General features: G+C 38.0%; 1 protein-coding gene across 2 annotated transcripts in view; it reads right to left on the reverse strand.

Annotated features, from left to right (window-relative positions):
- The window catches only part of CNTNAP5 (contactin associated protein family member 5), an 801668-nt gene that overhangs the window by 272157 nt on the left and 516033 nt on the right, over positions 1-13478 (reverse strand). For both annotated transcript variants that reach the window (XM_077766729.1, XM_077766728.1), the window contains exon 12: positions 961-1080. In XM_077766729.1, the coding sequence (XP_077622855.1) occupies positions 961-1080 (120 nt within the window). The remainder of the gene's footprint in view (positions 1-960; positions 1081-13478) is intronic.

Below are 13478 nucleotides of genomic sequence, written 5' to 3' on the forward strand. Positions count from 1 at the left end.
AACAGATGTATCTTATTTCTCTGCCTATCCTCAGTGTCAAGGCCAGCTTGTGGCTACAGAAAGAGCTCAGGGAATGTGCTTGCCTCATTGTGGGGAAGCATGAGGACTGGCGACTCCATGAGCCTTAATAACCCCTACTTTTCTGCTTTATTACATGATTCCATTGTCATTTCCAAAGGCCAGTGCTTGAAACACACACAGAACAATATGTAGGTGCCAATTAATGACACTTACGATGGGGAGGGTACTTGTGCCACTGTATTTTTATGGAACTATTATATCAGGTGTGGGCTTGGTGGAATTATTTTGCAGAATAACTTAGTGGTTGTAGACTGTTTATAAATCCATGCACTAACTGATTCTCACTATGTCTTTCTGCACTTGAGAAAAGAATGGCTGGGAAAATGCAGCTAGTCACTTTTCTTGTTAGGCACCTATCAGATAATGAGCCTGGCTGATTCCTCCAATACTCATGATAGCATCCAATCTTCAACCCTGGGAGGAAGGAACTACTCTTCCCATTTCAAGAATGAACAACTGAACCTCAGAGGGCATCTGGGATTCACACCCTCCCGCGCCCAGACACGAATCACACTTTCCCACTTCCTGAGTCAGGGCTCTCTATTGATTTTCAGTTTGCTTTTTGTGGGTTTAGTGGTTTTTCCTTTTCTTTCTGTTTCTGAGTTTTGAGAGAGAAAACGTCCTCAGCAGGCTCTCCATAAAACGCTTCCTAGTTAATTCTTGGTTTGGTAGAATGTGATCCAGACCAATGAGTCTTCCCCTCTTATGAAAGATAATCCAGCTGCTAATTTCCATTTATTTACTCAAAGACCATGTCCCTCACATTCTGAGGTAGGTTCTTTAAATTTTTATGTACACAAGTCCCCTTCAGTGGACTTCCCTTCACAGCATCCCCTCATGTAGCTCAGTTAAGCATGAGCGAGAGATTCTGCCCCTTACCTGTGATGTTGCAGTACACTTGGAGGGGCCCCAGCGGCCCGCTGCCATCGGAGTCAATGTAGAAGAAACCAGCCGTGTTCCCCTGATGCCTGTACACCTCACAGGATTGCTCGTAGAGGGCTGAAAAGACACAAAGACAGCAGAGATGAACCTTTGCCTGGCTCTACATATCACTCTGGAGAGATCAGTACCTCCTACTTATATTGACTTTCAGTGTTGGTTCTTTCCCTTGTATAGTCTCCATTACCCCCGCCCACCAGGTCCTAACAAACCAGTCTCCCAATACTGACGGAGCTGAACCTCCATTCACCCTAGCATTTCTTCGTCTGAACACCTCAGAGATTACTTCCTCCAAAAAGTCTCCCCTTCACCCCTTTGTGGCCTTTCTCCCTGCCCCTCCTCTGTGCCCCTCCTCTGTGCCCACCCGGTGTACTGAGCTAGGATCGTCATACACTGTTCTGTCTTCCCCAGTGGTCACAGAAGATGGAAGGGGGGTGCCGTTTCTTGCTGTGTTCCAGTCCCTGGAGCAAAGCCACATTCACAGCAGGACTTCAAAACTGTTTGATTAGTGAATGAATATATATATAGTCATATCTCTTTTTATGAATACAACAACACTATCTTATTGCTATACAAGCAGAGGTCAGCACAGGACTTAAGGCACAGAGCAGGCGTGCAGTGCGGTTTAGTCCGTGTTGACTTAATAAGCACTCATGAAGGTCCTACTGTGTGTCAATAGCATGGCTGCCATGTGACCACAGACCCTGAATGGGGCCATCGGTCTGTGACATCGAGTGCTCATACTTTGGCTGCAGCCACACAGGTGTTTCTGCACAGAGAGAGGGGCAGGCACAGGTGCCTTGAGACAGGGTACTCTGACCAATAAGCAGATCGGAGAAATTTCTAAATCTTATTACATTAACATGAGTGAATCTGGTGGTGTGTAAAGGAGGCATCTGCTGTCTCATGCATGAGAATGTAGAATGTTGTCTGATGTTTGAGACACGACGGTGTAGCTCAGAGCAGCGGGTACATATCCAATTATGTCACCCTTCTCTGCTTAAAACACATCAGTGGCTCCCAACAGCTTTGAAGACACAGCACCAACTCCTCACTTTAAGCCAGCGTGCCTCTGTGACTAATGTCCCATCCCAGAAATGTGAAGTTGCACTTCGTCATGATCAAGTGTGAGGGGTTTCTCAGATAATTCATTACCAATAAAGTTCTAAAGCTTGAGAGGCTTTGACTTTTTATAAATTAGAGTGAATTCAAGGTTATCCTTGTACTCCTATATGTCTCTCTTGCAATCATGCACACTTTCCGAAGCAGAGTCTAGTTTGCATCCTACAGACTGAGCATCACGTATAGCTTATTTGGGTTTGCCCAAAACTAACACATGGGGTGTGTGACACAGGTATGCAAGTCAGCTCTTACGTGTGTTATCCCTCCCGACCATGCCCACACTTCCAAGATGGCCATGGTATGGAAGGAGATACTGCTTTCTCATTCAGGGTAAATGCCATGCAGGCAACATACGGGGGTTACATCGGGGTTAAGAACATGAGCCCTGGAATCAGATTGGGTGGTTTCGCCTCACAAGGCCACCACTTACACTGACCTACTTACTTACATTTACCACTTACTGGGAGAAGCCAGTTCTCCTGGCTAAACGATAACTCATCTTATCTATACCCTTAGCATTCATGTCTAGTTCCTGACTTCATGCCCTCCCCCTTGAGCGTGGACCAGACTTACAAATGTGCCTCTAACAAAATATGACAGAGGTAGCAGATGTCATTTCCAAGACTAGATTTTAAAAAGGCAGTGGCTTCTATCTTGGGTGTTCCTGGATCGTTCACTGTCAGAGAGGTCAACTGCTATGTCCCACAGCCTCCCTGGGAAAAGGACCACCCCAGTGAGCTTGAAGGCCTCTGGGCACGCCACATGAGGAAGCCCTGAAGCAGGTCTCCACAGTCAGACACCAAAATGACTGCAGTGCTGGCTGACTTCTTAGTTGTAGCCGCATGAGAGATGAAGTGAGAATGACCCAGCTAAGTTACTATGGACCCAGGGAAACTATCAGGTAATAATGTTTCCAGATGCCAAATTTTGTTATAACTCATTACACAGCACTAGATGGCTAATAAACTCCAAAAAGCATTAATTTTCTCATGGGGCTACAGGTAGAAGAAAGAGCCTACCTCATACAACTCATAAGGAGTCAAGAGACACTCGTAACAGAATCACAAGGCTTGTTAGGCAAAACCAACATGTCCTGTCTCCCTTCTGTGCAGAGATGATGACTTTAAACTTTTTTAAAATGTTTATTTATTTTTGAGAGACAGAGAGAGACAGAGTGTGAGCAGGGAAAGGGGCAGAGAGAGAAGGAGGTGGAGAATCCAAAGCAGGCTCCAGGCTCTAAGCTGTCAGCACAGGGCTCGAACCCACAAACCACAAGATCATGACCTGAGCCAAAGTCAGAAGCTTAACAGACTGAGCCACCCAGGTGCTGCAGAGATGATGACTTTTAATTCTTAGTTCATTATTTTGATATTGACTGTTTGTATCTCTAAATAGCACGTTTAAATTGCTGCTTGATTTTTTTTTTCATTTTTACAACCTACTTATTCCCTTACCACTGTAAAAGAAAAGAATTAGGTTTTTTCTTCACATCCCATATTCAAAGAACTTTCCACCCCCAAACTTCCAATATAGTTGTATTGTAATTTTAGTTAGATCGAAGGGTACTGTTTGCAATGACATGATAACATACATCCCTTCACATATAGCAAATCTTATAATGTGATGAATTCTCCTTTTCTGAAACAAATGCAGCTTTTACTTGAGATTAATAATTGCCTTATTCTCTCATTTGCCTACTTGTCTATGCATCTGTCACAAATGCAATTCCTAATTCACTAACAAATCTCTAAAATGCCTCCCCAAATAATCATGTAACAACTAATATAAATGGATACCTAAGGGGAGATTGAGAAAGAACGGGGACAGAGCTGAAAGCTAGAACTTTCTGGGCACTTACATTTTTAAATTTTGAAACAATACAAATATTTTAAATAATTTTTAAAAATCAAGTATAAAAAAAGAAAAAAGAGCAATTACTAAACATTTAAAGGAAATTTAAACAAATTCACTAGAAATCGTTTCAAGTGATACTGACACTAAGTACTTTCTTTGTTACTTTTCATTTCAGAAAGTTGGAGATTAATGTCAAGAATACAGAGTAATAAAACGAACCTGATATCATCCATTATTACATTCGGCTAATCTTGTTTCATCAGTATTCTCAGTATATCAGTTATCCGTTGATGCATAACAAACTACTCCAAAACTGACTTAAAATGATAATCCTTCCATGATTCTACACATCAGGGCTAATCTGGAAAGTTCCTGTCCAGGCTCAGAATGTCTTGTGAGGCTGCCCAGGCATCTGCACTTAGCCTCTGGTCAGCGGGGCTTTCTGGGTGCTTTGGTTCTCCCTGTGAGACCTCTTGTACTTTCACAGACAAATTCGCATGGTAAAGGCTCCAAAATCAACAGGCTACCAAGTGACTGACAGGCCTCTGATTGCATGTTTGCTGATACATCTTTGATGAAAACAAGTCATTCAGTGAAACAAAATCCAAATAAAGCATCCCAAGGATCTAAAAGGAAATGCGGCTATAGAAGTGGACCATATCTGTGTTTGATTTCATGAAATAGGATTACATGGCTATGTTATGGGAGTATTAAAAAACACTTTTATTTTAAGAATGCATTGAGATTTGGGGGTTGTTTACTAATGTAGTTAGCCTACCATTCCACATATACTTTCTTCTTAAACTTTGGTTCAGTTACGGGGAGATACCCAAGGGCAAAGCCTGGTAACAAGCATCCCCGCTTACAAATACTACACATAAGTCCATAAAACATAAGAACTTTGCCCAAAACACATCAGTTGGTAAGTTTCTGATCTTATTTTATCATTCTTAACTTATCAGTGGGAATACCTTATAAAAATGAAACATTCTTCAACAATGATTAGGTTTCCACAAACTCCATGATTGTATGGAAAAAGCAAGAGTGATATTTGAAGCTTCCTCCTTAATTCATCAGTATCAAAGGGCAGAAGTTGTCCCCTCGTATCCTCCACAAGTAACCAATAACAATATTTTAGTTTTATTAATAAATCACAAATTTAAACATATTGAAAACAGTAATTTGACTAGTAGGATACACCTTTCAGAAGAGAAACTAATAAAAATCTTAAAATACATTAAAAAGGCTTCTTGTTAAATAACAATGGCACTGATTTATTAAACTCCTGTATCTATCAAGAAAAATTAATGGCACATTATGTTGCCAATCACAACAGAAGCTAAAACTTTACCATAAAAGATAAAAATATAAAATGTAAAACAAGATATAATTCTGAATGCTTAATCTGAGTTGGCAGTATCAGTATAAACTCATTATTTAATTGTTTTGAACATTTGGACCACTGAAAATACTAGCACAACCTTAATGTACAGACTGCGGTATCTAAATACACTTTCTCATTAAAAGGAAGAAGTGTTTTACTGAGTGTATGTTTGGAACAGGATGAGATTGGAATGCCTCCTTTACCTGAAAACATAAAAGCTATCAAAAATTAAAATATGTCAGAAATGCCACAGGAGCCAATTTGATGGACGCATTTGAGCATAAAAAATACTAATAACTGAATTTACATACTTAAATATATACAATCTACGAGTTTTTAATCTATCTATCTACCTATGTATCTATCTATCTATCTATCTATCTATCATCTACCTATCTACCTATCTATCTATCATTGATCTATCCATCGGTCACCTCTGGAGGATGCTAAAGTATAAAGTCCTCTTCCTTGGAAAATGTAAAGGTCATATCCTACCTTTCTTGTATGAAATACATTTCATGGTAACTTAATATTCCACACACACACACAAAAAAAGTTGATAGAGAACTTTTTGGTGGATAGATTAAATCAACAGTATCCAAACTTGGATCAATCTCAACATCCCCAAAAGTGATTCTTAAGGTGCCTCTAACATGATATAATATGAAATACACAGCACTAGATAAGACCATAGATTCGACACTAATCTAATCAAACCCTTAGATTTGAATGCTACTTTACAGAAAGCAGTAAAGAAACATGCTCACCCACACCCTAAGGATGCAATAGATAAATCCAGAATGTGGGAACATATGATTCAGTTTCTTGAAAAACTAAACAGTGAGAAGGAGATGTGATGCAGGAGACACAGCAAACACTGTGTGGACTTGAGGAAAGGACAATCAGAAAATGTGACATCAAATTTGGCATCAGATGGTATGAGGGAAGTATTTCTAATCACTTGGGTATGATAATGGTGGTGTGGTTTTGTTTCAAAAGATTAAAAAAAAGATCTTTGCTAGCGATACATACTGGGGTATCTGTAATGAAATCATCAATGCAGAATTTGTTTTTAAGGTTTTCCATTATAAAAAAAAACAAGATGCTGCCTGCAAGAGACCCATTTCAGATCTAAAGACACATGCAAATTGAAAGGGAATGGATGAAAAAGCATGTGTTGTGCAAATAGAAATGAAAAGAAAGATGGTGTAGCAGTACTCATATTGGACAAAATAGACTTTAAAACAAAGAAGGACACTATATAATTATAAAGGGAATTATCCAACAAAAAGATACAACAATTGTAAGTATTTATGTACTCAAAATGGAGGAATCCAAACACATAAAGAACTAGTAAAGAGAGAGATTGATAGTAATACAAAAATAGTAGGGAGCTTTAACACCCCACTTATATCAATGAATAGATCATCAAAACAGAAAATCAACAAGGAAACATTCCTTGGAAGGACACATTGGACCAGATGGATCTAACAGATATATTCAGAACATCCCATTCTAAAACAACAGAATATACACTCTTCTCAAGTGCCCATGGAATATTCTCCAGAACACATAACATATTAGGCCACAAAAGAAGTTTCAACAAATTCAAAAATACTTAAGTCATACCATGTATCTTTTCCATCCACAATGTTATGAAACTAGAAACTAAGCAAAAGAAAAAAGTCTGGAAAAAAACACAAATGGAGGTTAAATAACATGTTACTAAAACAATGAATGGCTCAACCAAGAAATCAAAGAGGAAATAAAAAAAAAAATACACGGAGACAAATGAACATGAAACACAATGGTCCAAAATCTTTGGGATGCGGCAAAAGTGGTTCGAAGAGGGAAGTTTACAGCAATGCAGGCCTACCTCAAGAAGCAAGAAAAATCTCAAATAAACAACCTTAACTTACACTTAAAGAAGCTAAGGAAAAACAAACAAACAAACAGAACCTGAACCAAGTAGGAGGAAGGAAATAATAAAGATTAAAGAGAAATAAACAATATAGAAATTTAAGAAAATAACAGATCAAGAATACCAGGAGCTGGTTCTTTGAAAAGAGCAATAAAATTGATAAATCTTTAGCCAGACCTATAAAAAGAGAAAGACGGTGACAGAGAGAGAGGGAGGTCTCAAATAAACAAAATCAGAAATGAAAGAGGAGAAATAATAACTAACACCACTAGAATATAAAGGATTATTAGGTAATATGAATAATTAGATGGCAACAAATTGAACAACCTAGAAAAAATGGATAAATTTATAGTAATATATAACTCCCAAAACTGAATCCCACAGAAAATTTGAACAGACTGATTACCAGAAACGAAACTGAATCAGTTATCAAAAAAATCCCAACAAAAGTCAGGACCAGATGGTGGCTTCACAGGCAAATTCTACCAAACATTTAAAGAAGAGTTAATTCCTAGTCTTTTCAAACTATTCCAAAAATAGAAGAAGATTCTATGAAGCCAGCATTATCCTGATATAAAAACAGTAAAGACACACACACACACACACACCAAACAAACAAAAAACGACAGGCCATAGATGTAAAAATCTTCAGCAAAATATTAGCAAACTAAATCCAATAATACATTACAAAAGTCATTTGTCACAATCAAGTGAGATTTATTCCTGGGATGTAAGGGTGGTTCTATATTTGTAAATCAACCAACACAACACATCGTATCAGTAAGAGAAAAGATAAAAACCATATGACCATTTCAACAGATGCAGAGAAAGCACTTGACAAAATAAAATATCATTCATAATTTTAAAAATCCTCAACAAAGTACGTTTAGACAGAAAGTACCTTAACATGCCAAAACCCATGTATAAAAAACCCACAGTTAACATCATATTCCATGGGGAAAAACTGAGAGCTTTTCCCTAAGATCAGGAACAAGACAAGAATGTCCACACTCACCACTTTATTTAGCATAGCCACAAGAATCAGGCAAGAAAATTAAATAAAATACATCAAATTGGTAAGGAAGAAGTAAAACTTTGACTGTTTGCAGATGATAAGATACTATAAATAGAAAACTGTAACGATTCTACCAAAAAACTACTAGAACTTATAAATGAATTTAGTAAAGTCATAGGATACAAAATCAATATACAGAAATCTGTTGCATTCCTATATGCAATAATGAAGCAGCAAAAAGAGAAATTAAGAAAGCAATCCCATTTACAATTGCACCAAAAATAATAAAATACCTAGGAATAAACTTAACCAAGGAAGTGAAACACCTGCACTGTGAAAACTATAAAACACTGATGAAAGAAACTGAAGATGACACAAACAAATGCAAAGATATTCCATGCTCACAGATTGGAAGAACAAATATTGTTAAAATATCCACACCACCCAAAGCAATCTACAAATTGAATGCAATCCCTACAAAAATACCAACAGAATTATCACAGACCTAGAACAATCCTAAAATTTGTATGAAACCATAAAAGACCCTGAAATAACCAAATCAGTCCTGAAAAAGAAGTACAAAACTGGAGGTATCACAATCCCAGACTTCAAGACATATTACAAAGGTGTAGTAATCAAAAGAGTATGGTATTGGCAAAAAAAAAAATAAAGAAAAAAAATAGACACAGATAAATAGAACAGAGAGGGCAAAAATAGACAGTGATTATATGGTTAATTAATCTTTGACAAAGGAGGCAGGAATATACAATTCTAAGGAATTGTATTCTAATTGAATTCTAAGGAAAATTCTAAGAAATGGTGCTGGAAAAAGTGGATAGCTACCTGAAAAATAATGAAACTGGATCACTTTCTTACACTGTACACAAAAAATGAACTCAAAGTGAATTAAGGATCTAAACATGGGATGGAAACCATACAAATCCTAGAAGAGAGAGCAGGTGATAATTTCTCTGATATGGGCTGTAGCAACATTTTTCTATATATGTTTCCTGAGGCAAAGGAAGCAAATCAAAAAATAAACTAAAAGAACCACATCAAATTGAAGAGGCTCTACACAGCAAAGGAAGTAATCAACAAAACTAAAATTCAACCTCCTGAATGGGAGAAGATATTTGTAAATGACATATCTGATTAATCTAAGTAATCCAGTTTAGAAAATGGGCAGAAGACATGAAGAGACATTTCTCAAAAGAAAACATACAGATGGCCAACACACATATGAAAAGATGCTCAACATCACTCACATCAGGGAAATGCAAATCAGTACCACAATGAGCTATCACCTCACACATGTCAGAATGGCTAAAATCAAAGACACACAAAACAACAAGTACTGGCAAGGCTGCAGAGAAATAAAGGAACCTTTGTGCACTGTTGGTGGGAATGCAAACTGAGTCAGTCACTATGAAAAACAGTATGGAGGTTCCTCAGAAAATGAAAAATAGAGCTACTATGTGACCCAGTAATTCCACTCCTGGGTATTTACCAAAGAATCTAAAAACACTAACTTGAAAATATATACTTACTCTTTTTTTTTTTTACTGCACCACTATTCACAATACCCAAATTAGAGAAGCAGTCCAAGTGTCCATCAATGGATGGATGGATAAAGAAGATGTGGTATATATACATAGTGCAATATTATTCAGCTATGAAAAAGAATGAAATTTTGCCACTGTAACAACATGGATGGAACTAGAGAATATAATGCTAAGTGAAATAAGTCAGTCAGAGAAAGACAAACATGATATGATTTCACTCATATGGAATTTAAGAAACAAAACAAATAAAAATGAGACACTTAATTCTAGACAGCAAACTGGTGGTTACCAAAGGGGAGGTGGATGGGGGAATGGGTGAAATTGGGGAAGGGGATTAAGAGTACGCTTATCATGGTGAGCACGGAATCATGTATAGAATTGTTTAATCACTATATTACACATCTGAAACTAATAATTAATGTAAAACTGTATGTCTATTATAATAGAATTAAAATTAAAAAAGAAACAAATGTTCCAACCAAAAAAATGAAAAGCAAAAACAAACAACCAAACAAAAAACCAAAATCCAAAGGGGAATGATAAAAACAACATATTGATAAATCAACACAGTATATTGGTAAATGTTGAACCTGAGCAAAGGGTACAAAGTTAACAACTGTACTATTCTATTTTTTGTGTATATTTGAACATGTCTCCAGTGATTAATATTTGCTTTTAAGATTTAGGTATGTCAGGTATTTTTTTGGATTTCAATTTAAAAAATTACCTTCTGGATCTTTCTGACGTACTACAATATGAATGGCATGCTTGCCATCTGGTGCACAGCTGTCTCCCTGGTCATAACACCATCATGCCAGTCAATCCATTTTATTTAATTTTTTAATTAAAAAAATTTTTTTAATGTTTATTCATTTCTGAGAGAGAGTAGAGAGAGAGAGAGAGAGAGAGCACAAGTGGGGGAGGAGCAGATAGAGAAAAGGAGATACAGAATCCAAAGCAGCTCCAGGCTCTGAGCTGTCAGCACAGAGCCCAATGCGGGGCTCGAACTCACAAACCATGAGATCGTGACCTGAGCCGAAGTTGGAAGCTTAACTGACTGAGCCACCTAAGCACCCCTTAGTCAATCCATTTTATTTTTTTTGTTTTTTATTTTTTAATTTTTTTAATGTTTTATTTATTTCTAGGAGAGAGAGAGAGACAGCGTGAGCAGGGGAGGGTCAGAGAGAAAGTCACAGACTCTGAAACAGGCTCCAGGCTCTGAGCTGGCTGTCAGCACAGAGCCCGACGCGGGGCTCGAACCCACGAACCACGAGATCATGACCTGAGTGAAAGTCGGACGCCTAACCGACTAAGCCACTCGGGTGCCCCAGTCAATCCATTTTAAAACAGGCCTTCCCACTCAGCACGTTTTCCTTGAAATCCATTCAAGTTGTTACATGTATCAGTAGTTTATCCCTGTTCAATTTCTTAGTGGTTTACCCCAGTATGGATATATCCACAATCTGTTTAGTATTAATCAAGCATCCTTCAAGTCAACTGAAGTTCTTTTGGATTATTTCCAATTTTTTAAATGTTTTATTTATTTCTGAGAGAGAGAGAGAGAGAGAGAGAGAGAGAGAGAGAGAGACAGCGTGAGCAGGGGAGGGTCAGAGAGAGAGGGAGATATAGAATCTGAAACAGGCTCCAGGCTCTGAGCTGACAGTCAGTACAGAGCCCAACCCGGGGCTCTAACCCAGAAACGGTGAGGTCATGACCTGAGCCAAAGTTGGACCTTTAACTGACTGAGCCACCCAGGTGCCCCTTAGTAAATCCATTTTAAAACAGGCCTTCCCACTCAGCACGATTTCCTTGAAATCCATTCAAGTTGTTACATGTATCAATAGTTTATCCCTGTTCAATTTCTTAGTGGTTTACCCCAGTATGGATATACTCACAATTTGTTTAGTATTAATCAAACGTCCTTCAAATCAACTGAAATTCTTTTGGACTATTTCCAATTAGGGGATATTTCAGCTGTAGCATTATTTTTCAATTCTCCAGATTGTTTTTCCCCTTTAAATGTTCTTTTTTCAAAAATAGCATACAGGGGCGCCTGGGTGGCTCAGTCAGTTGAGCATCTGACTTCAGNAAAGCATACAACTCTTGATTCACTAATGCAATATATCTCTAATATCCCTTAGAATATTAATTATAATACAGTTTCCTTTTTTGAAATTTTCTTCTGTCTGTGTACACTGTTTTCCCAAAATTGTGTGTGTTTTGTTGTATTATTTTCTGCTTTGTTTTGGCTTCTATGTTATCTTTCAGGTTAGACTCTTTTATGGGATCCCAGGCAATCTTTGGTAGTGGTCTCTAAGATCTGACTGCTCTAAGAAAATGTCTGTGGTTTGCCCTCCAAAGACTTTACTGTAGGGTCATCTGGCTGGATCATTTCAAAACCCCTAAAGATGTGTCAGTGTGTTTGGGTAATTTTCTCCTGGTCTTGTTAGAATCTATGATTTAGAGGGATATTTTACATGAGATGTGGTAGGCAGAAGTGACACAGCACACATTCATTTTATGCCTGTAGTGCCGGGCACAAGGGGATACAGTGGATCACACATGTTGGTGCTTCTCTTCGGACTTAGTGTTAACAGGGGGTGGCCAAGCCAAGCCAGCTGCTCCTCCAGATGGACTACATTACTTCCTCCTTCAGGGCGCCTAACTCCTGGCCAAGTGCATTTTTAGATCTCTTATGATCACTCCATCACTAAAGCTGAAGGGTCTTGTGGTGCTAAGAGTCAAGGTGCTTCTTTGATCAGCCACTGACCAGGCCATTTACAAAATACAAAGCATAGGCTGTTGTTTATGGGAATCTGCAGAAGGAAGTAAAGGTAAATAGATAGGTCTGTTCACTCCATCATCTTGTCCAGGAAGCACACACATTCTATTTGCTTATGGAATTTTTCTTCCTATACTGCTTACCTAACTTGCTGCATAACAAATATTCCATACATACTTGTTGAGAGCTCACTGATTTTTCAGCAACTCTATGCTAGTCTCTCAGAAAACTAAATAAAAAAGGCATTGTTCTAGATATCAAGTAACTCAGGGTCTTACACTTACAAAAATTAAACAGAATACATATAGAACATTTTATAAAATTTTTAAATGTTTTATTTATTTCTGACAGAGAGAGAGAGAGAGAGAGGGAGAGGTACAGCGTGAGCAGGGGAGGGTCAGAGAGAGAGGGAGACGCAGAATCTGAAACAAGCCCTGGGCTCTGACCTGTCAGCACAGAGCCCGATGTGGGGCTCGAACCCACGAACCATGAGATCATGACCTGGGCCGAAGTCGGATGCTTAACCGACTGAGCCACCCAGGTGCCCCAATATAGAACATTCTAAAAGATCAATTCCTATAAAAATAAAAGTTTTTAAAGAGCTCCCCTGGGGGGGAAAACCCCAGGAGGATCATATAGTTTCTCAAGAGAATATTAAAGAGTAATATATTTACCTCTACTTATATTTCTCCAAAGCACAGAAAAAAAATCCTCCAAATTTGTTATATAGTATTAAAGGTGACTCCCCAAACTAACAGATATCACACCAAAAAAGAAACCTATAGAATCACTTATAAATATCAATAACAAAATTTCAC

The sequence above is a fragment of the Crocuta crocuta genome, unplaced genomic scaffold, assembly GCF_008692635.1.
Source record: "Crocuta crocuta isolate KB4526 unplaced genomic scaffold, BGI_CrCroc_1.0 scaffold5, whole genome shotgun sequence".
Taxonomy (NCBI): Eukaryota; Metazoa; Chordata; class Mammalia; order Carnivora; family Hyaenidae; genus Crocuta; species Crocuta crocuta.